At 27.6% G+C, this 22306-nt stretch overlaps 7 protein-coding genes and 1 long non-coding RNA gene across 10 annotated transcripts; 6 read left to right on the top strand and 2 right to left on the bottom strand.

Moving 5' to 3' along the window:
* The first annotated feature begins 55 nt into the window (after positions 1-55).
* On the top strand, positions 56-5516 carry Fs(2)Ket (Importin subunit beta Fs(2)Ket). 2 transcript variants are annotated; one of them, XM_075822618.1, is made up of 5 exons: positions 56-750; positions 819-877; positions 943-2695; positions 2772-3675; positions 3809-3957. In XM_075822618.1, the coding sequence occupies exons 1-5, from the start codon at positions 711-713 to the stop codon at positions 3930-3932; spliced, it is 2880 nt and encodes a 959-aa protein (XP_075678733.1). In that variant the 5' UTR covers positions 56-710; the 3' UTR covers positions 3933-3957. The 2 variants fall into 2 exon arrangements, with proteins under 2 accessions (XP_075678733.1, XP_075678734.1); XM_075822619.1 differs by lacking the exon at positions 3809-3957 and adding an exon at positions 3989-5516 and having other exon boundaries at positions 58-750.
* Positions 5517-5870: 354 nt separating this feature from the next.
* On the top strand, positions 5871-8297 carry LOC113789276 (uncharacterized). The gene is made up of 3 exons (XM_027338794.2): positions 5871-6940; positions 7008-7675; positions 7741-8297. Exons 1-3 carry the CDS (start codon positions 5941-5943, stop codon positions 8023-8025), a joined length of 1953 nt encoding a protein of 650 aa, XP_027194595.2. The 5' UTR covers positions 5871-5940; the 3' UTR covers positions 8026-8297.
* Positions 8298-8635: 338 nt separating this feature from the next.
* Positions 8636-12040, top strand: LOC113789267 (uncharacterized). Its single transcript, XM_027338783.2, is given in 4 exon segments — positions 8636-9312; positions 9315-9446; positions 9500-10173; positions 10228-12040. Coding segments are annotated over 4 exon segments (1479 nt in total). The 5' UTR covers positions 8636-8927; the 3' UTR covers positions 10516-12040.
* On the bottom strand, positions 11027-13389 carry LOC142645694 (uncharacterized). The gene is made up of 2 exons (XR_012846766.1): positions 11980-13389; positions 11027-11583 (listed from the first exon to the last, which is right to left on the bottom strand). It is a non-coding gene; the product is annotated as an uncharacterized LOC142645694 (long non-coding RNA).
* A 30-nt stretch (positions 13390-13419) lies between these two features.
* Positions 13420-15896, top strand: LOC113789266 (uncharacterized). Its single transcript, XM_027338782.2, has 3 exons — positions 13420-14511; positions 14584-15245; positions 15301-15896. The coding sequence occupies exons 1-3, from the start codon at positions 13506-13508 to the stop codon at positions 15583-15585; spliced, it is 1953 nt and encodes a 650-aa protein (XP_027194583.2). The 5' UTR covers positions 13420-13505; the 3' UTR covers positions 15586-15896.
* Positions 15897-15980: 84 nt separating this feature from the next.
* LOC113789265 (uncharacterized) lies at positions 15981-18214 on the top strand. The gene is made up of 3 exons (XM_027338781.2): positions 15981-17016; positions 17076-17767; positions 17835-18214. Exons 1-3 carry the CDS (start codon positions 15981-15983, stop codon positions 18117-18119), a joined length of 2013 nt encoding a protein of 670 aa, XP_027194582.2. The 3' UTR covers positions 18120-18214.
* Positions 18215-18328: 114 nt separating this feature from the next.
* Positions 18329-20710, top strand: LOC113796887 (uncharacterized). Its single transcript, XM_027347176.2, has 3 exons — positions 18329-19393; positions 19469-20184; positions 20281-20710. The coding sequence occupies exons 1-3, from the start codon at positions 18370-18372 to the stop codon at positions 20581-20583; spliced, it is 2043 nt and encodes a 680-aa protein (XP_027202977.2). The 5' UTR covers positions 18329-18369; the 3' UTR covers positions 20584-20710.
* LOC113796908 (uncharacterized) lies at positions 20664-22211 on the bottom strand. Of its 2 annotated transcripts, none has more exons than XM_027347203.2 (4): positions 21533-22211; positions 21179-21464; positions 21002-21089; positions 20664-20879 (listed from the first exon to the last, which is right to left on the bottom strand). In XM_027347203.2, exons 1-4 carry the CDS (start codon positions 21552-21554, stop codon positions 20664-20666), a joined length of 612 nt encoding a protein of 203 aa, XP_027203004.1. In that variant the 5' UTR covers positions 21555-22211. The 2 variants fall into 2 exon arrangements, with proteins under 2 accessions (XP_027203004.1, XP_075678740.1); XM_075822625.1 differs by having other exon boundaries at positions 20770-20882.
* Positions 22212-22306: the final 95 nt, after the last annotated feature.

Raw genomic sequence — 22306 nt, 5'->3', positions numbered from 1 at the left:
AAAAAAAAAATTGGCCGTTTTTGCTCGCTTGTTTTTTTTTTTTTTGCAAAAGTCTTATCCGCCTTTTTTTTCTTTTTTGATTTTATAATTTGCAACAACGTTTTTTTTCTTCTATTTTTCTTTTCCAAATTTCGTTATTCATCATCATCATCATCATTATTAAATCATTTTATCGTCGTTGTCGTTGTTTTTCATCGCAAAAACTTCTTGAAAAAAAGTGATTTTTATTTTTTCGATTTGCGATTAGGTTGTGCGTGTTTTTTTCAGGCGTTTTTCAATATACGCCATATATCACCGGCTTATTTTCTCCCCTTTCTCTCCCACTCTCTATTCTTCCAATTTCATCAAAGAAAACGAGAAATTCATCACCAGTTATTATTGTTGTTGCGACCGGCTTGATTATTCGAACAACAACAACAACAACAACGTGGTACCTACCATACTCACTCACCCAAACAAACACACATATTTACCATTTCATGTATTTTTCGATGTTAAATGTTTTTAATTGTTAATTTAATATACTCAAAATTACAAAAATCAAATCAAAGAAGAAGAAGAAATTTAATTTTTTTCAATTCGAACCAAATTTTTTTTTTAATTGTGACAACAATTTGATAATTTAATTTCTGGTTGTTTTTCCTCGTCGTTTGGCTTTCTGTGTTTTGAATATTTGTATTCAAATCAAATCAACAATAACAACAACAACAATGTCTATTCTTCCAATTCTTGAAAAAGCCATCTCACAAGGTTTGTATATTGATAATTTTGATGATTTTTTGCATCATTTTTTTGTTTTTTTTCTATTCTCTAAATAGATCAAAATGAAATTCGACAAGCATATGAATTGTTGGAACAATTTTGTCGCTCAAATTTGGTATGTAATTTGGGTTTTTTTCAATGTTTTTCAACTAAAATTGATTTTTTGTTTCACTCATATAGCCCGAATATCTTAAATCATTATCAGAAGTTTTGGTTAATAAAGAAATAAATGGCTATGTTCGTATGTTGGCTGGTCTTCAGCTTAAAAATCAGCTTACATCAAAAGATGAAACAGAAAGAACACGTTTACAACAACAATGGTTATCATTACCGAAAGAAATTCGTGATCAGATTAAGATCAATGTTATGAATAGTCTTGGTACTGAAACTGGACGGCCATCATCATCATCACAATGTATTGCATATATTGCTGCTATTGAATTAAGACATAATTTATGGCCAGATTTGATAAAATTATTAACCGATAATGCTACTAGACCAGATGTTAATGAACAGACAAAAGTTGCTACATTAGAAACAATTGGTTATATACGTCAAGAAGTAAATCCAGCATTATTAGTTGGACAATCAAATGAAATGTTAACAGCTATTGTAAATAATATGCGTAAAGATGAACAATCCAATGCTATTAAATTAACAGCAACAACTGCTTTATTAAATTCATTGGATTATATTAAAGCAAATTTTGATACTGAAAATGAAAGACATTATATAATGCAAGTAGTTTGTGAAGCAACACAATGTCAAGATGTTAATGTTCAGGTAGCCGCATTACAATGTTTAGTAAAAATAATGTCATTATTTTATCAACATATGGAACATTATATGCGTGTAGCATTATTTCCAATTACAATGCAAGCAATTAAAAGTACACATCCAGATATTTGTTTACAAGGTATTGAATTTTGGTCAAATGTTTGTGAAGAAGAAATTGAATTACAATATGAAGCAGTTGAAGCACAAGAACAAGGTCGTCCACCACAACGTACATCAAAATTTTATGCAAAAGGTGCATTACAATTTTTAGTACCATCATTATTAAAAATATTAACACAACAAGAAGAAGATTCGGATGAAGATGAATGGAATCCATGTAAAGCAGCATCAGTTTGTTTAGCATTATTAGCTAATTGTACTGGTGATGATATACCACCGATTGTATTGCCTTTTATTGTATCGAAAATTAATAGTCCTGATTGGCATTATCGTGAAGCAGCAATGATGGCATTAGGTTCAATATTGGAAGGTCCATCACAAAATCAATTAATACCAATAGTAACAGAAGCATTACCTACGGTAATAAATCTTACACATGATAGTTCGGTTTGTGTACGTGACACTACTATGTGGGTACTTTCAGTAATTTGTCAACAAGTATCCGAAGTAATTTTCAAACCTGATGTATTAAAATTAGTTTTGGATGTTTTTATTGAAGGTCTTAAATCTGAACCACGTGTTGCTGTTCATTCATGTTTGGCATTTAATTCATTATCGGAAAGTGCCAATGATATTGCTTGTAATGCTGAAGGTGTTGATGAAAATCCACGTTCAAATGCATTATCCGAATATTTTCAATATATTATTAATCATTTACTTCAATGTACCGAAAGACCAGATGCTTTAATGAATAATTTACGTTCATCAGCATATGAAGCTATAATGGAAATGATAAAAAATAGTCCACAAAATTGTTATGAAATTGTACGACAAACAACAATGATTATTTTGGATCGATTAAATCGTTCATTTATTTCATTGGAAAATACTGGAAATATGGATCAAAATCTATTAGAATTACAATCATTACTTTGTTCAGCATTACAATCGGTTTTACGAAAAATGATTCCTGAAGATGGTCCTAAAATATCCGATGCCATAATGACTGCTATGATTCATATTCTTGAATATAGTTGTAAGTTTGTTTTTTTCTTGTTCATTTTGAACATTTTTTTAAAAAATGCTAATTCTGCTTTTTTTTTGTTCAATAGCAAAAACTGGCAATGTTAGTGAAGATGCATTACTTGTTGCTGGTACATTGGCCGAAGTTTTAGAAAAAGGATTCTTAAATTATTTACCAACATTTAAAAATTATCTATTTCTTGGTTTAAAAAGTTATCAAAATTCACAACTTTGTTCAATTTCGATTGGTATTGTTTCGGATTTATGTCATTCATTGAAAAATGATATTGCACAATTTTCAGATGAATTAATTGTTGTTTTGATTGAAGTACTACAAAGTAATCTAATTCCAAGAGTAAAATCTGAAGTATTGAAAGTTTTTGGCGATATTGCATTAGCTATTGGATTTGAATTTGAAAAATATTTAAATCATGTTTTACAAACATTAGTAGATGCTGTTAATACAAGCGTTCAACAAATGCCAACAACAAATTCATGTAATCATATAAATTATGAACTTGTTGAATATTTAAATGATCTTTGGGAATCTATTTTACTTGCCTATACTGGCATTGTACAAGCATTAAAAGGTGATGAAGATCGACCACATCCAAAATGTATACAAGTTTTACAGCCACATATATTGCTCATCAATCAATTTTTGATTACACTTGCAAGTCGATGGGAAGAATTACCTGATTGCATTATATCATCAGCTGCCGGTTTAATTGGTGATTTAGTTAATGTATTTGGTGCTGATATGCTTACATTATGTGAATTACCACAAATACAACAAATGTTTGCACGTGGTAAACGTTCAAAATCGAGTAAAGTTCGTGGTACGATTGGTTTTGCTGTACGTGAAATTAAACGTGTTAAAACACAATTACAAGCCTTACAACAAGGTGGTCAACAAACATTGAATCAAACAGCAGCTGAACAGCAAATGTTTGGTAATGCACAAATGCAACATAATACAGCTACTGCTTCATGGTAAGTTATCGATTATTCCATTGAATTTTTTGTTTTTCTTCAATCAAAACTTCTTTTGATGATATTTATCCGGATTTAGATTAGGAAAAATAGGTAATCAAGCATTCCTTTTTATATTCTTTTTTGTTTATAGTAATGGAATATTTGATGTGGATAATAATGAAAATGTTTCGACAACTATAACATCAATGATACCACGTGTTTTACAAATGAAACATTTTGATCATGATTATTGTTGTGTTGATAAAAAAAAATAATTCTCAATGATTAATTTTTACAAAAATTTTTCTATTTTTTTTATTTTTTCTTACAGAATCTGTTTGTTTGGTTGAAAAAAACATTTGGATAATATTAATCGATTAGAAGTTGGAAAAAAAATCTACTAAAATCTGCATTCATATCCGTTTATTATCTTTATTATATTTTTCTTTGTTACAATAATGGAAACCAAAATCTGTCGTTTCGAATCACAACAAATCAAACAGCAACAACCAACAACAAACATCAATCAACCAACAACAACGGCATTGATCTTAACACAGTGTGATGATGATGAAAACAAGAAAAACATTTGATCATATATGGAAAATCTATCGAAAAAAACATTGCATTCAACATTTTTAAACAACAACAAATTATGTCATAATTTTTTCTTTTTGTTTACATCTTAATACAATTTATACATTGAAACAAACAAACAAATAATAAATAAATGCATACATTGAATACTGTGAAACAATAACAACAACAACAACACTAAATAGAAACAAATGACAATGAAAATATATAACAACAGCAAACACACACATAATAATCAATTATACAACAACAACAACAACAAAATTATCATAAAGATTTTATCTAATTATACATAACTTTGATAATTCATTCGGTAAAATTCTTTTTTGTCAATGAATGAATTATCAAAGTTATGTTTGAATGTGAGTGAGTGTGTGTGTGTGAGAGAGAGAGAGAGAGTGTGTGTGTGTGTAAAAGAATAGATTGTATGCAAGAATTTGTATGAGTGTGATATATTAATATTTTCAAACAGAAAAAAAAACAAAAACAAAAAAAATTAAATGATGAAAGCTGCCATTTTTTTCAACTCTTTTTTTTCACCATAAAAAGAATAACAGAATTCTTTAAAACAAAAAAATTGTGCCAGAAAAATGGAATATGTGTGTGTGATTTTAATGAAACAAAAAAAAAAAAAAAAAACAAGAGTGAGAGTGTGTGTGAGTGTGATTTAAAAATTTAAAAAAAAAATCCCCAACACAAACAAAAAAATGTGATAATTTAACACCATAAACAAATTTACAAACAAACAAAAATGAATGAATTAAAAAAAAAAATTCTCATTAAAAATCAATGATGATGATCATTCAAGTTTTGGATTGATTGGATCGGATTCGAATAATTTGTTTCTGTGTCAATCATTCTTGTTGATCGTTATTGATTGATCGTTTTTTTTAAAAACCAACCCTACCGATACACTAATTAATTTATTTGTTACACAATATTTTAGGTTTATAAATTAATGAATGAATGAATGAGATTATTATTATCAAATTTTTTTTTCTTCAAAACTTTCTGTGATCTCTTCTGGTCCTATCGATGTGTTTGTCTGTGTTTGTGTTTGTGTTTGTGTTTGATTTTGGTTATGGTTATGTATAAGTGTTTGTTCTGAAACATTGGATGTAATCAATGGAAACGGATATTCATTAGTAACGATAATGGAAATATATGGACTCCTAAGAAGAGATCTAAACAGGTGTGCAAGTGATATAAAATGTATGAAAGAGTTTGTGTGTATGTATGTGAGTGTATGTAAGTGAAACTTTTTTTTAAAAAAAATAAACTTTTTAAGATTAACATTACCAACAGAATCATTTATTGTCTGATTTAATTAATCCAGACACACACATACACACCACACATACACTTTTCTTGGAAATCATTTCTTGGAATCTGTTATCCAGGATTTTTTTTTTTTGGAATAAAGAAATACTTTTCAAAAAAAACAACACTTGTTATTTTATCTATAATAATGCATTTGAACCACACCTAACGATGCATTTACAGATTATCTATGGGTATCGATACAAAAATTACTAATTAAAAAAAATCATTTTCTATTATCGAGAATAATAAGTTGTTTTGTAAAGATATATAAATAGATCGGGAAAAAATTGGATTTGATCCATTATTTAAAAAACATTATTGTGGTTACCTTTTTTCTTAAAGAAGAATATTTCATCTTGAAACATGGAAAAATCTAATGATATTAATAATGCTGAATCAACATTGATGGTAAAATCAAATTATTTTCAATTAAAATTTTTACCGATCAACATTTATAAATATAATGTTCAAATAATGCCTACAATTCGTCATGAAAATGAAATTATTAATGTTGTAAAAAAATACATTAAACAAAACGTATCATTATCTGAATGTTATTATGAAAATGGTTTTATTTATTCACGATCGTTAATCATTTCCGATCAAATTCGTAACAATATTGTAAGTTTTGGTAAAGGTTTTAACAGTAATCGATTTACAATAAATTTAAAAGAAGCTGGCCAATTTAATTCTTTAGCTAAAAGTGGAATAAATTTGCAAAATTTTGTTCATTTCTACATGCAGAAGAGCAAAAAATTGATAAATACAGGAATTTTTGTTCAAAATGAATATTCATTTCCAAACGATAGAATTTCAGTTATTGTTGGATTTGGATTTTCAATCATTCCGATTCCTGAACCATTAATTCTTATATCAAGACAAGTAATAACATTTGATGGAAAGATTCAGATTTATGATTTTAAATTGTTTTCTGAACAAGCTGATAAAGTTTTTTCCAGTGAATTAAATTGTGGTCCAGTGAAAGAATTTGAATTTTTTAGAAAATGTTGTGAAGAGATAGAAAATTGTGTCGAATCATTCGGAATCAAGATTAATTCGTACGAGACAAACGGAACATTACTTCAACATCCAAAAATTATTCCAGATTCACCTGATAAACCATTCTTCAGGAAACCATCCCATACAATAAAATTTGCTATTCTTTGTTTTCATCCATTCGATTCAAATAAAATAAAAGAATTTGAAGATTCGTTTGTTGAAAAAACAAAAAAATTCGGAATGAATTTTGAAAAATGTTTCGATACAAAATTCGTTGACACACGAAAAGATTCGGAAATCGCTGCAGTTTTTCAAAATTTAAAAATTCTTGATATTCATTTTGTTTTCATTGGACTTTCGCAACGTATGTTATTACATTCAATAATAATTTTGCAAATTTTTTTTAAAAAACTTAAATTCCAATAATTTAGGTTCTAGGAACGATAATATTTTTGAAAAAATCAAATATAAGGCAACTAGTGATTATGGCCTAGTCACTCAAATAGTTTTAATTGAAAAATTACAATTGAATGAACAAAAACCAGAATTTTATGACAGTTTAGCAATTACATCTTGTTTGAAACTAGGTGGCCAACCAAATATAATCGATCACACATATTGGAATTGTTTTCCTTTTGAGCCAGAAACTACTATGGTAGTCGGAACTTCTTTTAAACAATTTAAGCTTAATAATAATCGAAAAAAAAATTTCTTCTCACATTCAATGGTGGCATCGATGGATACAGATTTTTGTCAAAACATTTCCATCGAACGTGTTTCACAAAAACCAAACGATGAACAACTCTTTAGAAAAATATTTCAAAATTTATTAAAAGAATATCATAAAGAACATGGTAAATATCCTAAAAATATTATCATATTTCATGGAAAAAGATATACCGATTTAAAATCTGCTGCTAAATCGATTGATGAACGAATAAAGGTGACAAGCTTTTCGATAGATAAATCTTTACCTATTCGTTTCATCAAGAATAATGACGAAAAAGTTCCAATCGGAACTTGTGTTGACCTTAAATTTCAACAGTCTCGAGAGTTTCAAGAGTTTGCTATTTGCAGTGAAAACGAAAGCGAAGATGTCGTAAGTAACAAACGAAAAAAAAACAAAACAAAAATCTAGTTAATCATTGAATTTTTTTCCTATAGCGATACAAATCAACAAAATATACAGTAATCAATGATGATTCGGGAATGTCTGATATTCAAATCAAACATCTTTGTTATGCAATGTGTCATTTTTATATTGATAATTTCTGTATCAATGATGTACCATATACACTTGAATTGGCTCAACAATTTGCAAAATTAGCAACTAAAAGATGCATTGGTCGAAATAAAATCAATCCATTGAATTCTATTGAAGAAATTATTGAAAATTTTTCTCGAAAACTTCGTATTCATGATAATTTTGAATATCCTGTTGATGATTGATTGAATAATACAAATTCTATTTGTGCCATATATGGCATTGGATTAAAAACACTAAACACCCTGAACAGACAACAAAATTAAAACATTTTTTTTTAATGCAGACATTTCAAAAGTTTTTTTTAAATTACCTAAACACACATCATAACACACACATGATGTTTACAGGATGTTTATATCATCTTTCCATAAACTAATGTAATGTGATTTAATGTTATCATTAGAATATCTATAGCCCTGACAATACAAAATTACCAATAAAGATAATATTTGTTCTAAATAATCAGTATCAAAATCGATTGTCGATTATAGACATTGAATGATGTTTGTTTGTGATTCTATTATTATGTGAACATTCGTTGTTTCATTGAAATTTGATCATCATGTCTTCTCAAAATGAAATGAATATTGAAAAATCCAATGATAAAAGTGTTGTTGAATCAAATTTCCTAGTAAAATCAAATTATTTTCGTTTAAATTTTTTACCGAAAATCATTATTTATAAATATAGTGTTCAAATAATACCGAATATTTATCGTGAAAATGAAATTTTCAATATCATAGAAAGATTTATTGAACAAAATTCAACATTATTGTCGTCGCAATGTTATTATGAAAATGGTTACATTTATTCATGTTCGTTAATTTTTTCACATAGAATTCGATACAAAACTGTTAATTGGAGTAGTGGTTTTCGCAATAATCGATTTACAATAAATTTAAGAAATATTGGCCAATTTGATTCATTAGTTGAAGCGGGAATAAATTTGCAAAATTTTTTTCAATTTTTCATAAAGAAACAGAAAAAATTAATCTTAACAACCGATATTTTTGTTCAAAATGAATTTGCATTCCCAAACGATGGAATTTCAGTTATTGTTGGATTTCGATTTTCAATCATTCCGATGCCTGAACCATTAATTCTCATATCAAGACATACAATTATATCTGATGGAAAGATTAAGATTTATGAATATAAGTTTATTTCTGAAGAAGCTGATAAAACTTTCGGCAATGAACAATTTTGTGACCCGATGAAAGAATTTGAATTTTTTAGAAAATGTTGTGCAGACATTGAAAATTGTATCGAATCATTCGGTATCAAGATTCATTCCGAGCCGTTTGAAACAAACGGAACATTACTTTTTCATCCAGAAATTATTCCAGACTCTCCGGATAAACCATTCTTCAGCAAACCATCTAAGATGATAAATTTTGCCATTGTTTGTTTTCATCCATTTGATTCAAATAAAATGGGAAAATTTGAAAATTCGTTTGTTGAAAAAGCAAAAAATTTGGAATGAATTTTGAAAAATGTTTCGATACACAATTCGTTGACATTCAAAATGATTCGGAAATTGCAACAGTTTTTCAAAATTTGAAAATTCATGATATTCATTTTGTTTTCATTGGACTTTCTGCACGTATGTTATTTCATTCAATAATAATTAAAAATTACTTATATTTTATAATTTAGATTCTAGAAACGATTATGTTTTTGAAAAGATCAAATCTCATGCAACTAGTTGCCATGGGCTAGTCACTCAAATATTTATAGTTGAAAAACTAGATTGGAATGTAGATATTCCAGAATTTTTCGAAAGCTTAGCAATTAAATCTTGTTTGAAACTAGGTGGTAGACCAAATATAATCGATCCTAATTATTGGAACACTTTTCCTTTTGAGCCAAAATCTACTATGATAGTCGGAACTTCTTTTAAATTTTTTAAACTCAATAATAATCGGAGAAATTTCTTCTCTCATTCAATTGTGGCATCGATGGATAACGATTTTAGTCGGAACATTTCCATCGAACGTGTTTCAGTAAAACCAAACGATGAACAACTCTTTGAAGAAATATTCCTAAATTTATTAGAGGAATATCAGAAAGAACATGGCGAATATCCTGAAAATATTATCATATTTCATGGAAAAAGATACACAGATTTAAAATCTGTTGCTAAATCACTTGATGAACAAATAAAGGTGACAAGTTTTTTGATCGATAAATATTCACCCATTCGTTTCATCAAGAATAATGACGAAAAAGTTCCGATTGGAACTAGTGTTGACCTTGAATTTCAACAGCCTATTTTAAATGGTTTGCCAAAAGAGTTTGCTATTTGTAGTGAGATCGGAGCTGATAGTTTGGTAAGAAACAAAACAAAAATCAAGTTAATCATTAAATTTTTTTTATCTCCATAGCGATACAAAACGACAAAATATACAGTAATCAATGATGATTCGGGAATGTCTGATATTCAAATCAAACATCTTTGTTATGCAATGTGTCATTTTTATTTTGATAATTTCTATATCAATGATGTACCATATTCACTTGAATTGGCTGAACAAAATTCAAAATCATCAATTACAAGATGCAATGGTCGAAATGAAATCAATCCATTAAATTCGATTGAAGAAATTATTGAAAATTTTTCCCGTAAAGTTCGTATTCATGGTTATCTTGAATATCCTGTTGATGATGAATAATATAAATTCTAAATGTAAATCATTAATGGTTATGGATGGAAATCAAAACATCCTAAACAGACAACACTGAAAATTTTTTTTACTAATCTAGCTTGACTAATTTGCTTTTTGACTAATAATATTTCTGAAGATAAAAATGCATTGACTAATCTTGAAAATTAGTCAAATGAAAAATGGTCAAATTGTAAATAGTCATATCAAAATTAGTCAACCTTTTTGTTAGTCTAGCAAGATTAGTCAACCTTTTTGTTAGTCGAGCAAGATTAGTCAGGTTTTTTATTAGTCGGGCTAGGTTAGTCAACGATTCATTAGTCCTGCAAGATTAGTCAAGTTTTTTGTTAGTCGGGCTAGATTAGTCAACGATTCATTAGTCGAGCTAGGTTAGTCAACGATTCATTAGCCCAGCAAGATTAGTCGAGCTAGATTAGTCAACGGAACGGATAGCAATTTTTATATAGAATCCTACAGAATCCAGAATCCAGAATACAGAATACTGTTTAAATTTTTACGATTTTACGATTTACAATTTTTTATATAAAAATTTATTTTTTTAAAGATAAAAATTTTAACAAATTAACAAAATGATTAGAAAGATATGTTTGAATTCTTTGGGTCTTCGATACTTTCTTGATTTGATCAATTCCAAGTGTTATCAAATTAACTTTTGTATCTTTCTTGGGTTATGCAAGAACCAGAGAATTTATCACTTTGAAATCGATTAATTGTCCAAGATTGTTTGATGATCATGTTTTACTTGATCATGTTTTTATAACAAAAAAAATTTTTGAAACTTCTCCAGTCTTAAATTTATTTTTCTTTGATTGATTATCAAAAAATTTAAAAAACAGACGGATGTTTCGATAATTTGGTTTAAACGATAGGTTTAAAAAAATGACCAAAATTTGGCGAAACCATCCACCATTTCACATCAGTATCTCCAATGACCATTGAAAATTCATGATATTGACCATCAATGACCAATATCAGCCCAACTTTTTATAATTTTTCATTTCTTAAGAATTTTGGCTTGATCATCAAGGTTCCAGTTTCGTAAATCCGATACCATTGCTGTGAAATGATAGAAAAATTAATTTATGGTGAAACCAGTTAAAAAATTACTCGTATCAAAATCAATAATTTGAATCGTTCAACATCAGTGATCATTCTCATGTCAGCAATATGCATCATTGTGCTAATTCAATAGGAAATAACTCAACCATGTTCCTAACTTGACCTGACCTATCCTGATTAAATTCTCACACACTTTGGTAAACATGGTCCAACTATTCTTGAATAGCACAATGAGACAAATCACCAACATAAAAATGATCTCGAAAAAAACTTGAACGATTTAGCACAACATGAGGGTAATCATATTGATTTATCCCGCAATTCATGATTATTGATTTTAGATAAATTGGATACGAGAATCAACATTTTATATTTATAAAAAACTGAACTTGCCATTAGAATATCCTCTTGGAACAATTCATTGTAAATTCGATAATTAAAACAATTGCCAAAATGTGAGAAAAACAATGACCACATGTTAAAAAAAACTGAAAACGAACTTTAGTTTTTCTAAAGCACTGTTTTGAGTTGGCGTGCGTGTTTCGAACTTTTTGCTCGATGCGTCAAGTTGGAAAAATCAAAAAACCAAACAGTGGCATTAATAATCGAATTTAAATTATGCAATTTTAAATCATAATTTCATTACTAATGATAATACCAAATGAAGAGAATCCGTTTATAACAAATATTAATTACTAATCCAATTTACCAATTTGTTATTTACGGATTCCCTTTATGTTAGGTTAGCAATTTGAGTTTGTTATTTGCGGATTCCCTTTATGTTAGGTTAGCAATTTGAGTTTGTTATTTACGGATTCCCTTTATGTTAGGTTAGCAATTTGATTATCTTAATCATTTGCAAAATGAGGTTAATAATTTTGAATTTTATTAATCTTTATTATTGAAAAAAAACTAAGAATTTTCATAAAATATATTAACCCTAATAGGTACATTCACTAGTCTATCATATCCATAAATAATTAGTACAAATTCATTGGCCTGAAACGGAAATATCTGTGAATTTCTATTGTTAAATAAATATTGGAAAAAATCAAAAATTTTACAAGTCCGTCAAATAATCAAGTGAGCATGCTCCACGATGACTAATAACCGGTTGACCATTCCTTATGCGACTAATCTTTAAAGTTGACTAATCTAGCCCGGCTAATTTGAAATTTGACCAAAATTCCTCGACTAATATAATATGTTGACTAATGAAGGCCGACTAATCTGAATTTTGACTAACGTGAAAGCGGCTAATTCTGAATTTGACTAATGCAGTCCGGCTAATCTGAATTTGACTAATGAGAAAGCGACTAATATAATAGGTTGACTAATGCAGTCCGGCTAATCTGAATTTGACTAACGAGAAAGCGACTAATATAATAGGTTGACTAATGAAGGTTGACTAATCAGAATTTTGACTAACGTAAATGTGACTAATTCAGAATTTGACTAATGCAGGCCGACTAATCAGAATTTTGACTAATCCAGAGTGACTATTAGTGTTTTTGACTATTTTACTGCGACTGTCCATTAAAATGACTAAATGTGTGTGACTAACTTCAATTTTGACTAAAAATGTGCGACCACTTCGATTTTTGACTATTTTGGGCAATGGTTTTTTTTCAGTGAACAAAAAAAAAATCATTTTTCAATGTTCATATTTCAAGAGTTTTTTGACACCTCATGCATCATGACTTTTAATGTCACCATTAGATTTTTGTTGCTAAAACGCCATTACAATACAAAAACTATCGGTCAATAAAGATGATAATTTTTTTAAAATGATGAGTATTTGATTTTGTTTGTTGTTAATTATTTAAACAAAAAACAAACAGAAAATCGATTTCGATTGCTGTCTTTGTTTGTGTCATTTGATTGAACCATTCATATTTGTTGCATCAAAATCATCGAAAATGTCTGCTCAAAATGAATTGGATATTGAAAATACCAATGAAAATGTTGTTGAATCAAAATTCATTATAAAATCAAATTATTTTTTTTTAGATTTTTTACCAATCATTATTTATAAATATAGTGTTCAAATAACACCAGATAATTATCCTAAAGATGATTATGATAAAATTATAAAATGTTATATAAAAAAAAATTTCTTATCATGGCTTGGTTGTTACTATGAAGATGGTTTTATTTATTCAAGTACGATAATCAATTTTCGTGAAATAGATTACAAAGCTATTAAATGGTGTTGTGGTTTATATTATAATGAATTTACAATATATTTGAAACAAATTGGCCAATTCAATTCGGTTATTGAAGCTGGAATAAATTTGAAAAATTTTTTTCTATTCTCCGTTCAGAAAAAGAAAAAATTAATCGATTCCGGTATTTTTATTCAAATTGACGATAGAATTTCAGTTGGTTTCCGATTATCAATCAATCTGATTAAAGAACCATTGATTTTTATATCAAGACATCCAGTATTATATAATGGAAAATATCATATCTCTAATAATTCATTGCCCAGTGAAAGTGTTAGTGCATTTAATGAAGAAATGAAACGTTGTCCAAAAGAAGAATTTGAATTTTTTAAAATATGTTGTGCCGAAATAGAAAATTGTGTCAAATCATTCGGAATCAATATTGATTCGGAGCCATTCGAAACAAACGGAACATTACTTTTTCATCCAGAACTTATTCCAGACTCACCGGATAAACCATTCTTCAACAAACCATCTAACATGATAAATTTTGCCATTCTTTGTTTTCATCCATTCGATTCAGATAAAATGAAAAAACTTGAAGATTCTTTTGTTAAAAAAGCCAAAAAATTTGAAATGAATTTTGAAAAATGTTTCGATACACAATTCGTTGACATTCAAAATGATTTGGAAATTGCAACAGTATTTCAAAATTTGAAAATCCGTGATATTCATTTTGTTTTCATTGGATATTCTCAACGTATGTTATTTCATTTTATAATAATAACTTTAAAAAAATTATTTTTAAAAAACTTTAATTTCCATAATTTAGGTTCAAGGAAAAGTTTTGTGGTTGAAAAGATCAAATCTCATACAACTAATAACCGTGGACTAGTCACTCAAATATTTATAATTGAAAAAGTAGATATGATTGTAGATATACCAAAATTTTTCGACCATTTAGCAATTACATCATGTTTGAAACTAGGTGGTCAACCAAATATAATCGATCCTAATTATTGGATTATTTTTCCTTTTGAGCCACAATCTACTATGATAGTCGGAACTTCTTTTCAACAATTTAGGCTCGATAATATTCGAGAAGATATTTTTTTGCATTCAATCGTAGCATCAATGGATAAAAATTTCTGTCAAAACATTTGCATCGAACGTTTTTCAATAGAACCAAACGATGAAAAGCTCTTTGAAGAAATGTTTCGAAATTCATTAGAGGAATATCAGAAAGAACATGGCGAATATCCTAAAAATATTATCATATTTCATGGAAAAAAATATACAGATTTAAAATCTGCTGCTAAATCAATCGATGAACGAATAAAAATGACAAGCTTTTCGGTAGATAAATTTACACCTATTCGTTTTATCAAGAATGATGATGGAAATGTTCCAATTGGAACTTGTGTTAAATTGGTTCAGCTTGACGGTTGGCCAAAAGAGTTTGTCATTTGTACTGAGATCGGTGCTGATGGCGGGGTAAGTAACAAAACAAAAATCTTGTCAATCATTGAACTTTATTTTTTTTTCTTAGCGATGCAAAACAACACAATATACAGTCATCAATGATGATTCGGGAATGTCTGATATTCAAATCAAACATCTTTGTTATGCAATGTGTCATTTTTATTTTGATAATTTCTATATCAATGATATACCATATCCACTTGAATTGGCTGAATATTTTGCAAAATCAGCAATTACAAGATGCCTTGGTCGAAATGAACTCAATCCAATTGATTCGATTGAAGAAGTTTTTGAAAATTTTTCCCGTAAAGTTCGTATTCATGGTTATCGTGAATATCCTGTTGATGATTGATTGATTGAATAATAATAATATAAATTCTATTCGGGTCATATATGGTTATGGATGAAAATCTAAACATTCTGAACAGACAACAACAACAACAAAAAGATTACGTCATCAATTTTTAAAAAATGCTCATATTTCAAATGTTTTTGTTTTTATCATAAAAACAAACACTAGTCATTATTGCATCATGTCTCCATACAGATGTATATACAATGTATTTGTGACTTGTATAGGTGTCACCATTAGATTTTGTTGCTAAACACTGATTCGAATATCAGGGAAAAAAAATTTTATCAATAAAGATTATTTTGGTTATTTTTTGTTAATAATGAGTGAAAAAAAATATATTTTGTTTTTGTGTTATTCCATTATTGAGCCATTCGATCGATTTGTTGCATTCGATGAAATCTGTTGATCATCATCATCATCATCAAACAGGAAAAATGTCCAATTTAATTGTAAAATCAAATTATTTTTGTTTAACATTTTTACCAATCATCATTTATAAATATAGTGTTCGAATATCACCTAATATTGATGATGAAAATGATGTACGGAATATTATGAAAAGATTTATTAAACAAAATTCATCCGTATTAATCGAATGTTATTATGAAAATGGTTTCATTTATTCACGATCATTAATCATCATTACTCAAAGTCGTAAAAATATTGTTAATTTACGAAAAGGTTTTCGTAATGAACGATTTACAATAAATTTAAAATATAATGGCCAATTCAATTCTTTGGCTGAAGCTGGAATAGATTTGCAAAATTTATTTCGATTCTTCGTTGAGAAACAGAAAAAATTGATAAATAATGGAACATTTGCTCTAAACGAATATCCATTCCCAAAGGATGGAATTTCAGTTATTGTTGGATTTCGATTTTCAATCATTCCGATGCCAGATCCATTGATTCTCATATCAAGACAAGTAATATTTTATGATGGAAAGATTCAGATTTTTGAGTTTTATCAGCTTCTTCAGAAATCTATTTCTGAAGAAGCTGATAAAACTTTTGGTGACGAATTAAATTGTGGCCCTAAAAAAGAATTTGAATTTTTTAGAAAATGTCGTTCAGACATTGAAAATTGTATCGAATCATTCGGTATCAAGATTCATTCGGAGCCATTCGAAACAAACGGAACATTACTTTTTCATCCAGAAATTATTCCAGACTCGCCGGATAAACCATTCTTCAGCAAACCATCTAACATGATAAATTTTGCCATTCTTTGTTTTCATCCATTCGATTCAGATAAAATGGTAAAATTTGAAGAATCATTTGTTGAAAAAGCAAAAAAATTTGGAATGAATTTTGAAAAATGTTTCGAAACACAATTTGTTGACATCCGAAATGATTCGGAAATTGCTACAGTTTTTCAAAATTTAAAAATTCGTGATATTCATTTTGTTTTCATTGGACTTTCTGGACGTATGTTATTTCATTCAATAATAATTAAAAATTTTGAAACTTTAATTCTCATAATTTAGGTTCTAGAAGCGATTATATTTTTGAAAAGATCAAATCAAATGCAACTAGTGATCATGGACTTGTCACTCAAATATTTTTAATTGAAAAACTTGATTGGAATATAGAAATGCCCGAATTTTATAGCAGCTTAGCGATTAAATCTTGTTTGAAACTAGGTGGTCAACCAAATATAATCGATCCTACTTATTGGAATGCTTTTCCTTTCAAGCCAGAATCTACTATGGTAGTCGGAACTTCTTGTTATCAATTCAAGCTTGATAATATTCGTAAAAATCTCTTCTCACATTCAATTGTGGCATCGATGGATACCGAATTCTGTCAAAACATTTCCATCGAGCGTGTTTCAATAAAACAAAACGATAAACAACTCTTTGAAGAAATATTTGAAAGTTTATTAAAAGAATATCATAAAGAACATGGCAAATATCCTAAAAATATTATCATATTTCATGGAAAAAGACGGATTCACGACGATCAATACACGGATTTAAAAACTACTGCTAAATCGATTGATGAACGAATAAAAGTGACAAGCTTTTCGATTGATAAATCTTCACCAATTCGTTTCATTAAGAATGATGACGAAAAAGTTCCAATCGGGACTTGTGTTGATCTTAAATTTCAACAGCCTATTTTAAATCGTTCGACAAAAGAGTTTGCTATTTGTATTGAGATTGGAAACGAAGCTGTCGTAAGTAACCAAACCAAAACAAAAGTCTAGTGTGTTAATCATTGAATTTTATTTTTTTCCCAAATAGCGATGCAAAACAACAAAATATACAGTAATCAATGATGATTCGGGAATGTCTGATATTCAAATCAAACATCTTTGTTATGCAATGTGTCATTTTTATTTTGATAATTTCTATATAAATGATGTACCATTTTCACTTGAATTGGCTCAACAATTTGCCAAAAAAGCAGCAAGAAGATGTATTGGTCGTAATGATATTAAACCAATTGATTCGATTGATGAAATTATTAAAAATTTTTCCCGAATTGTTCGTGTTCATGATAATCTTGAATATTCGGTTGATGATTGATTGAAAATGTTCACTTTTTTTGTTTGTTTGTTTATCATTACAAAATCTATCAACGTTCAAATAAAAAAAATTTTATAATTTCTGTTTTAACAATTTTCTCCACTAGATGTCTCTCGAGTCTATTATTGTTTTGTTGTTTTTTTTTGGTTGTATTTTCATTTATATCCGGCATGTTCTTTCGAAAAGGAAGAAAATTTTTTTCCAATAAAGTTTTGTAAAACGTGAAATTTTTACAAATTTGTTTCCAACAATGATCACCAACGATAATAATCAACCGATAAAATTGAAAACAAATTATTTTCCAATAACATTTTCATCAAATGTTCAAATTAATAAATATAAATTTGTTGTCGAACCAAGAATCGATGGTTATTATTGTTTACGAAAATTATTGAATGAATTTTGTCGAAAAATACTTCGAATACTTTATGATTGTTATTATGAAAATGATTACATCTATATACCGGCTAATCGTTGTCCAAATTATAATGATGAAAAATTTGAATTTCATCATAAAAATTATCGATTAATTTTGTATAAAATTCAAACATTCAATTCATTCGAAATGATGATGATGATGATGATGGATGTAAATTTGAAAAATTTTATCGAATTTCTTTATGAACAAAAACGTAAAAAAATTTCTACAATATTTTGTACGGAAAAAATCAATATAAATGAATATCCAGTACGATCAATTTGTATTGGTTATCGATTATCAATAATTCAAATGAAAAATTTATCATTATTAAATATAACAAGATCAGTGATTGCTATCGATTGTCATGAACACATTATCAATGTTTATAAATTAGCTAATGTTCGCAGTGTAATGACGGAAAAAACGAATATTGATTTTCAATTGTATTTTCAATATATTTTGAAATGTGTTGATGAAATATCTAAATGTATATCGGATTATGGTATAAAATTATCATTATTACCATTGGAAACGATTGGTTATAAATTAATTAAACCAAAATTATTACCCGATGATAATAATAATGATCATCATAATGATCATAAACCATTCTATTTGATACCACCAAAATCATTATCATGGGCATTATTCATATTGGATGAAAATTATAATTCATTTAAAATGGAAAAATTTAAACAATTTTTTTCAAAACGTTCAAAATTCTATGGTATTAATCTTAAAGAATGTTTTATTTCAACATTTGTTCAGGTGGAAAATGTATCCGAAATTGATGCAATTTTTTCCAATTTGAAAACATTTCAAATTGATTTGGTTATTTTTGGCATTTCACGTGGTTTGTGATTTTTTTTTGTTTTGTTTTTTAAATTGTAAATTTTACTCAAAAATTTTTTTATTTTTTTCATTATAGGAAGTAAACTTGGTGATGTTGAAATTTATGAATTAATCAAATACTATGGTAATACTATTTATGGTATTGCAAATCAAGTTTTTCGTACGGATAATAATTCGGATAATCTGAATAATAATCAATATATGGATAGTTTAGTAATGAAAACTTGTTTGAGAATTGGTGGCCAACCAAATATCGTACATCCACATCATTGGAAACGTTTTCCATTGAATACAAATACAACAATGATTGTTGGCATTAATGAATTTGCTCAACATTTTCATCAAATTAAATTAATTTTTCATTCATTAATCGGTACTGTGGATGATATATTTACAAGTTATATATCGATTAATAAAATATCATTAGATTATAATGATAATATTTATGAACAAATGTTTGAAGATTTATTGGATAAATATTATGAAAAAAATAATTATTTCCCCCGTACTGTAATTATATTTCAAAATTTTCCAATTGGTGATTTTAAAAAAGTTTTAACCAACAAATCATTGACAGATGTTCGATTAACCATTATTTACGTAAATAAATATACATCCACATATTTTTTACCGCCAATCAATTCAACATGTATGAATGATGACGACAACAACAACAACAACAATGGTATCAGTGTTAATATGAATTTTTTATATCCCGAATCTGATGATAATGAATTGAAAGAATTTATTATCAATATTGTACCATCAACATTTGAATATAATAATCAATGGGTAATCAAGTGTTATTTTTTTTTACTCCCTTTGAACTTATTTTAATTAAACTTTCTTTTTTTTCTATTTTTTTTTTTTTTTGTCAAAATAATCTAGCAAAATCAACATTGTTGGAAACCATGTCATTATACAATATATTTCGATGATTGTAATTTTACTATTGAACAATTACAGGAATTTTGTTTTACAATGTGTCATTATTATTATAATAATTTTTATACAAGTTTTTTACCTGCACCAATGGAATATGCTTTGAAATTTGCACGTGATGCTTGTTCAAGATTTGCTGCATTGATTGTTGATCAAAAATTTTCATTTACCAAATCAATCGATGAATTGATTGAATATTTTCATCAAAATGTAAAAATTCATGATAATCTTGAATATTCAATATTTTGAATAACATTTGTTTTCTTTATAAAAAATCAACTAATAATTCCATAAAATTAACTATTTTTTAAATAAAAACATTGACACATTTATAACGACCATAATTGTGTGCGTTTATTATATTCAGGATGATGATTTGTTTCATTACCATACTTGGGATTAATTCTTCGACTAAAACGATCCGTTTCATATGCATATTGACAATCCTGTTCATCAATGATTGCTTTATCATTCATTATTGAATTACTTTTCATTAACAAATTGTTGTTCATCTTCATCATTGTTGAATGTTCGGTTTTAAAATTCTACTTTTTTGAAAAAAAATAATGAAAAAAAATAAAATAAAATACAGATTATGATGATGATTAAAATATGTATTTCTTATCATCAGAAAATAGTTTATCATCATCATCAAAAATTATATTACCTTTGACGGATTTGATCCATAATAATATTTTGGTATATTAATCCTGTTTGTTGTTTTTCTCTTTATCATATCTTCACCAAACAAATATCTATTTGATAAATGAAATTAAATTTTGAATTTATAAATTATAAATGATAATTACAAACAACCAAGAAAGAAGAAAACACAAAAACTTACGTTTTGTTTAAGTTTGATTTATGACATTTGTTTGTATCGTTGACAACTTTATTGCCATCATCATTTTTATTTATTTGATCATCATCATCATTCGATGTATAATGAGTTTGTTGACCATTTTTATCATATTCTTCAGATTCTTGCCGGGTATCTTCAATTGTTTTAGTTGTTACTTGTGGACCACTATCCAAAATCATTTGACCATTTTCAATAATCACATGTCTTTTTATTCTTGTTTCAATTTGTTTATTACGATGATTGATAATTCGTTTGCGTACAATTAAATCTATGATAAAAAAACAAACGAAAATATAACAAAACAAACAACAAAATATTATTGTCCAAAACACTTACCTGTATCGTTGTTATCATTCATAATCAATCAATCAATATTATAAGTAAATTCAAAACTAAATAAATTCATCAAACAAGGTAAAACTTGAACGTTGAACACTTTTTTTTCCAATGAAAGTTTTTTCCCAGAAAAAACAACTTGATAATTTCATGATCACCATTGATTTGCAATATAGAGATAGCCAGTGTGTGTGAACGAGAAAGAAAAATAATTTCAAATCAAATTGAATAAAACAATAATAATGAATGTTAATGAAACTTTTGTTCGATTCGCGAAATCCTTCGAAACATCGATTAATCGAAAGCAAAAGAAAAGAGAAAAACATTCAATTCAATCATTCAGTTTTGTTTGATTTGAAGCAACGTGTAATCAAAATCGAACGAACGACGAGATAATAATGGTAATGATCATTATAAATTAGCCATGAACATATTGACCATATTATCATTATCATCAAATTGATCATTTTTGACATGATGTTCAATATGTAACCGATAATTTTCAATAGCAAACAAACAAAAATATCTGTAACAAATTGAATTGAAATGCATAATCAGATGACCGACAATAAGTATAGTAAAACAAGTTTTGCTTTTTTCTGATTTCAAAACACATCAACGATTTTACGAAATGAAAATGACCCGATCAAAATCCAAATGCTTGATTAATCCATTTTTTTCGAAATTTTTCGAATGAAGAGAAATTGATCATTTTGAAAAAAAAAGTTTTTCAATCAAAAGATGGCGCTATCTGATTGTATGGCTCGCTATGAA

Source organism: Dermatophagoides pteronyssinus, unplaced genomic scaffold (assembly GCF_027571235.1).
Source record: "Dermatophagoides pteronyssinus isolate colony J.1.1.1.1 unplaced genomic scaffold, Derpt_VIB-CSIC_2022.12 sq0018, whole genome shotgun sequence".
In the NCBI taxonomy this organism is placed as follows: domain Eukaryota; kingdom Metazoa; phylum Arthropoda; class Arachnida; order Sarcoptiformes; family Pyroglyphidae; genus Dermatophagoides; species Dermatophagoides pteronyssinus.
Note: the sequence above shows the minus strand (reverse complement) of the source record. Positions and strands in the feature narration are given on the sequence as shown.